At 60.2% G+C, this 5763-nt stretch overlaps 1 protein-coding gene across 1 annotated transcript in view; it reads left to right on the forward strand.

Moving 5' to 3' along the window:
* KCNH3 (potassium voltage-gated channel, subfamily H (eag-related), member 3) overlaps positions 1-5763 on the forward strand; it is a 19001-nt gene that overhangs the window by 4749 nt on the left and 8489 nt on the right. The window contains exons 6-9 of the mRNA XM_010857771.1: positions 45-202; positions 288-495; positions 4672-4953; positions 5234-5433. Of these exons, the coding sequence (XP_010856073.1) occupies positions 45-202; positions 288-495; positions 4672-4953; positions 5234-5433 (848 nt within the window). The remainder of the gene's footprint in view (positions 1-44; positions 203-287; positions 496-4671; positions 4954-5233; positions 5434-5763) is intronic.

Raw genomic sequence — 5763 nt, forward strand, 5'->3', positions numbered from 1 at the left:
GCTTCTCCCCAACCCACGCTGAGTCCCGCCCTGACTTCCCACAGACATTGTGCTGAATTTCCGTACCACGTTCGTGTCCAAGTCAGGCCAGGTGGTGTTTGCCCCCAAGTCCATTTGCCTCCACTACGTTACCACGTGGTTCCTGTTGGATGTCATTGCAGCGCTGCCCTTTGACCTGCTGCACGCCTTCAAGGTCAATGTGGTCAGTGCAGTCGGGCTGGGCGGGCTCGGGGGCGGGACGGGCCAGGCTAGCCCTGGGGTGACTGCCCCGCCTCCCCCCACTGCAGTACTTCGGGGCGCACCTGCTGAAGACAGTGCGACTCCTGCGGCTGCTTCGCCTGCTCCCCCGGCTGGACCGCTACTCACAGTACAGCGCCGTGGTGCTGACCCTGCTCATGGCCGTGTTCGCCCTGCTCGCCCACTGGGTGGCCTGCGTCTGGTTCTACATTGGCCAGCGGGAAATTGAGAGCAGCGCCTCGGAGCTGCCCGAGATTGGTACTGGAGGCTGCTTGCATGTGTGTGTGTGTGTGTGTGTGTGTGTATGTACATGTGCCCAAGGAATCTGTTCACTCAAGGGTGTGTGTGTCAGGGAAATGTGAGTTCAAGTGTGTGTCAGGGGATATCTGTGAGCTGATACAAGGTGTCAGAGAGATGTGTGCAAGCCTGCGTGTGTACATGCTCACAGCTGTGTGTCTGGGGCGTGTGTGCGAGTATGTGTGTGTTTGTGAGGGGGAGACGGGGGCTGGTGTGTGTGTGCAGAGGGGAGTGTGACAGAGCCTCCCCCTCAAGGCAGGCCCACTCTCCAGCAGCCCCTTATTGTGGAAAAAGCCTGGTAGGCTGCCTGGGAGAGGCTGTTCACCCATCGTGGCCTCCTCGTGGTCAAGCCTGTGGCACTTGCTTCTGTTCCCTGCCCACCTGGGAAGCCCACCCCTCTCAGGAGACCTCTCTCCCATGGTCTCCCATGGTCTCCCATGGTCTCCCATGATCAGGGGCTCCTCACATGCCTGGCACTTTCCCACCAATCTCTTGGAAGCTCATTCTCCACCACCTTGGCTCCTAAGGCCCCTTCCCCGCTCTTTTTGCCTCCGGCAGCACGTTCTCTCATCCGTGTCATCCTCCCCCTGCCTGAAAAGCAGCCGTTCCCTGCGCCCCACCAGTGTCTTCACTCTCCTTCATTTCACCTCCACGCTCACAGCTCCTCCCTCTGCTTACCTCCCACTCACGACTTAACTCCTGCCAGGAGGGCTTCCACCCCCACTGCTCAACCCAAAATGTCACCCTGCAGGTCACAGTGACCTTCTGGGACCAAACCCTTATCCCCTTGAAGTCCCCAGAGCACCTGACCCTGCCAGCCACCTCTCTGCCCCAGGATGAGGCCTCCTCCTGCCCCGGGCTTTCCTCAGACCCCTCCTCCCCCACCTTGCTCTCCCTGGGCGACTCCACTGGCACCACTGCGTGAACATCTCAGCTTCCGTCCTCTCTCCAAACCATTCTGTTCCAAAATTGAACACACCTTCTTCCGCCCACACCCTCCAGCCCTCTGGCAACTTCCTGGTAACTGGCCTTTAGCCCCGGTTTCCAGTCAGTGGGCAAGAGGCCAGCTGCTCGGACGCCCCCCTATGACTACCTGCTCCTTGGTGGGGTCAGTCACCCGGAGTCCAGGTTGGCTTTAGACACGTGCTCTGATCAGTGCCCGGGGACGAGGAGACTTCTGCGAATCCTCCCCCATTCACAAAGCCCACGGAGACTGGTGTGTAGCCCAGAGGCCCACTTGGATATTCCCCAAAGCTCTAGTTGCTGAGCACAGGAACCAGAATGTTCCAGACAGTGTCAGCTCCTTGGCACCTGCCCTTCCCAGAGGGAGGCTGTGGTGGAGGCAGCTCTGAGGTCAGAGGATTGGGAGATAGGTAATGGTGACGCAAAGCCCTGACCCCAAAGTCGTGTGTGTGTGCATTAGCGCTCAGTTGTGTCTGACTCTTTGTGACCCCATGGACTTTAGCCCACCAGGCTCCTCTGTCGGTGAAATTCTCCAGTCAAGAATACTGGAGTGGGTTGCCATTTCCTACTCCAAGGGATCTTCCCCACCCAAGGATTGAACCCAAGTCTCTTGAGACTCCTGCAAATCCCTGGGGTCAGTTGCCTTCCTCAGCAGAATCCAGACGCCTGAGTCTTGCGTCCACGTGAATTCTCCATTCTGACCACCTCACAGGGCTTGCTGAGATGACATGAAGAGCACCTTTGGCTCCCAGAGGAGCTCTGAGCCCCTCCATGGAGAGCATGGGGGTTGTAGGGGGCTGTCTGACTGTTTTGCAGATCATACCTTGAACCCTAAGTTCCAGAGGGTTTTTCTGTTTGGGGCTGGTACTAGTTCACATTAGGAACTTCCCTGTAGCTCAAACAGTAAAGAATTTGCCTGAAGTTCAGGGGACCCCGGTTTGATCCCTGGGTCAGGAATCCTCTGGAGAAGGGAATGGCAACCCACTCCAGTATTCTTGCCTGGAGAATCCCATGGACAGAGAAGCCTGGCAGGCTACAGTCTGTGGGGTCACAAAGAGTCGGACATGACTGAGCGACTAACACACACACTAGTTCACTCTAGGGGAGTTTCCAAGTCCTTCACAATTTCATCTGCCCCTTCCTTCTCCAGGGAAACTACCCTTAACTGGGTGGGAGCTGCACCCAGACCTGCTGAAATCCGCCCAGGCAGGGATGTCCGCTGGGGAGAGTGGCACCCCCTGCTGGCCCAGCTCTGTCTGGTGGGAGGTGCCTTCCCTTGGCCTCCTTGCCTTGGTTCTGGGCAGCTGCACTGCCCCGGGTGTGGACACAGAGTTCCGACCCCAGAGTCCCATTAGCCCAGTGGAGATGGGCTGGATTTTCAAAAGTTGGTGCTAAATACTGAGGGAGGTCGTTTGGGGACATCAGCCTCCAGAACAGCCTCTGCAGTTGACCCTTCACGAGCAGAGGCAGTATCCCACCACCAGCATCAGAGGCTGTGGACGCCCCAGGACCAAGACTACGTGAGGAGGGGCTCCTCCCTTCATCCTGCTCCTTCTCCTGCCTCCAGCCCCCTCCCTCTCCCCCAGCAACTGGCTTCACCTCAGCGGCCCACCTAAATAACGACTGAAGAGCTCTGTGCACTTCCCTGTGTTCTCACATCTCAAGTAACAGGAGGGCGAGTCCTCGCCTTGGCTCAGGATTTCACATATACCCCCAACTCCTCAGCCTGGAGCTTGCTCCCCAGCGTGGACCCCACATTCTAGCTAAGCTACTTGCCTATACTTGCTGCCAGTTCTAGGTTAGTCCAGGCCTTTCCCTAGATCAGGAATGAGCCCCTCTCAGTTTCTTTATCTCAAAACCAGCCATCCTCTGAGACCAAGCACCAGTGCCCCCTCTTTCAGGAAGTCGTCTAACTCTGGCCCATAGCATATGGGTTTGAGCCCCACCCCAGGGCCCTCAGGTGCTGGGTACATTTTTCCCCTGCAGGAAGCTCCTGGGGGTCACCCGGCTCCTGGCACATGTGTGAGGTTCCTGAATGAAGGGCTGGGGGTGAGAGGAGGGGTGTGAGGACCACAGGGGGCTGTGTGTGTGCTGTTAGGGTGAGTGTGGATTAGGGGTCTGGGGAGGGGTGTGTGGAAAGGTGGGTCCAACCGCAGCCTGTGATCCTGAGCCCACCCTCTGGACCCCTGTGCTAGAGCTTCCCTCTCTCCCTGGCTTTCCGTGGCCCCCACCTCTGCCAGGACTCTGGGGGCCTCTGTGGACCCTGGGGACCTTCATCTAACACCTTAGAATTCCCACATCCCTCCAGGTGGACTGAGTGACTTTGGGCAGCTGTGGGCTCCTGAGAGACCCCAGTACGCAGTCCCACCCCCTCTAAAGTCTGACCAGAGAATGTGGGGTTGATGGGGAGACTGGAGCGATCTTCATTGTCCTCCCAGTGTCCCTGGCTGGCCTGTGTCTGTGTGTGTGCAGAGCCTCTGTGTTCACTTACCTGTGTGCTCATGTCCATGCAGGTGTGTCCCTCTCCTACCTGGCTGTCAGTGTGCAAGCACCTGTGTGTCCTCGTCTCTCTCCCAAGTGTGCACAGGCATGGCTGTGCTCCTGGAACTGTGCTCACACGTGTGTGTCCTTGTCCTCTTGACTGCGTGGAGCACAACTATAGCCTCAAAGGGGTATAGGCACACATCCGTGTTGCCATGCCGGAGAACATGTGCACGAGGTTGGGTGGCATGTGTGGTTGTGGGGCAGGATGGGACTGAATGGAGGATGGCTTTCCGGAGCTCAGAGAAAAAGTGAGAAGAGTCTAGGAGGATCAGGCAGAGGAGGGGGGCCTGGGAGTGAGGCTGGGGCTGGTACAGCGAGCCCACCAGCCCCTGTGCCCCCTCCAGCTGGGCTCACTGCCTGGGTTTAGTGCCACCGTTGGGAGGAGGGTGCAGCACTTCTCACTGCAGCCTCAGCACCTAGAGACACCGTCTGGGGAGATGACAGTCTCATCCTCATGGGCTTGTCTTGGTGAGGATCAAGGGAGGATGGGGTGTGCAAGGCTGGCAGAGGAGGGACACACCTGGAAAGAAGCATGAGGGTGGGTCTGCAGCCAGGTGCCCCCTCACCTCAGGGGAAGCAGCATGCACACGGTGGCCGCAGTGCAGCAGTGCCATCCTGCCCTCTCCCCAGGCTGGCTGCAGGAGCTGGCCCGCCGACTGGAGACCCCTTACTACCTGGTGGGCCGGAGCCCTGCCGCAGGGAACAGCTCGGGCCAGAGTGACAACTGTAGCAGCAGCTTCGGCGAGGCCAACAGGACCGGGCCTGAGCTCCTGGGCGGCCCCTCACTGCGCAGCGCCTACATCACCTCCCTCTACTTCGCGCTCAGCAGCCTCACCAGCGTGGGCTTCGGCAACGTGTCCGCCAACACGGACACGGAGAAGATCTTCTCCATCTGCACCATGCTCATCGGCGGTGAGGCCTGCCCCGCTTCCGGTCCAGGGCCCCGTCCCAGAGTCATGACCTCGGCCGGGCCCCGGCCTCCCCACCCCCAGCAGGGTCCCCGGTCCTTCCCCGAGGTGCGTCTGCCTTAGAGGAACAGGGAACCCGAGGCCAGGGCCGGGAGAGGCCACACGGCAGCCGGGGCCTCGCCTAGCGTGGGGGCGGAGTGGGAGCTGCGGGGACAGGTGTGTCCAGCACGTGGCTGGCCGGGCTGGGCAGGTCCTGGAGGTGACCCCTCTGCCCCCCTCCCCAGCCCTGATGCACGCGGTGGTGTTTGGGAACGTGACGGCCATCATCCAGCGCATGTACGCCCGCCGCTTTCTGTACCACAGCCGCACCCGCGACCTGCGCGACTACATCCGCATCCACCGCATCCCCAAGCCCCTCAAGCAGCGCATGCTCGAGTACTTCCAGGCGACCTGGGCGGTGAACAACGGTATCGACACCACAGAGGTGCGCAGGCCTCCAGGGCCGGCCCTTCCAGCCTCTGCTCCTTCCAGGAGCGTGCGCTCCGCCCAAGATTCCGCGGACCGGGCTGGAGGGCAAGGGAGGCAGCATTCTGACCTCCGTGCCTCCGCTCTCTCCTGGGGAGACAGCGGGGAGGAGCAGAAGGCAGCCAAGCCGGCTCGAAGGCCCCTCTCCACCATCGTTAGATCTACAGGCCCTGCTCACTGACGTCCAAGCCCAAGGCCTGGTGGAGAAAAGCAGGGCTGCTGGAGGGGAGGGAGGCCGGTCCCTCCCACGCCTCCCCTTGCTCCTCAGGCTCTCCGGGTGGAAAGGGCT

The sequence above is a fragment of the Bison bison genome, unplaced genomic scaffold (assembly GCF_000754665.1).
Source record: "Bison bison bison isolate TAMUID 2011002044 unplaced genomic scaffold, Bison_UMD1.0 scf7180017864383, whole genome shotgun sequence".
Taxonomy (NCBI): Eukaryota; Metazoa; Chordata; class Mammalia; order Artiodactyla; family Bovidae; genus Bison; species Bison bison.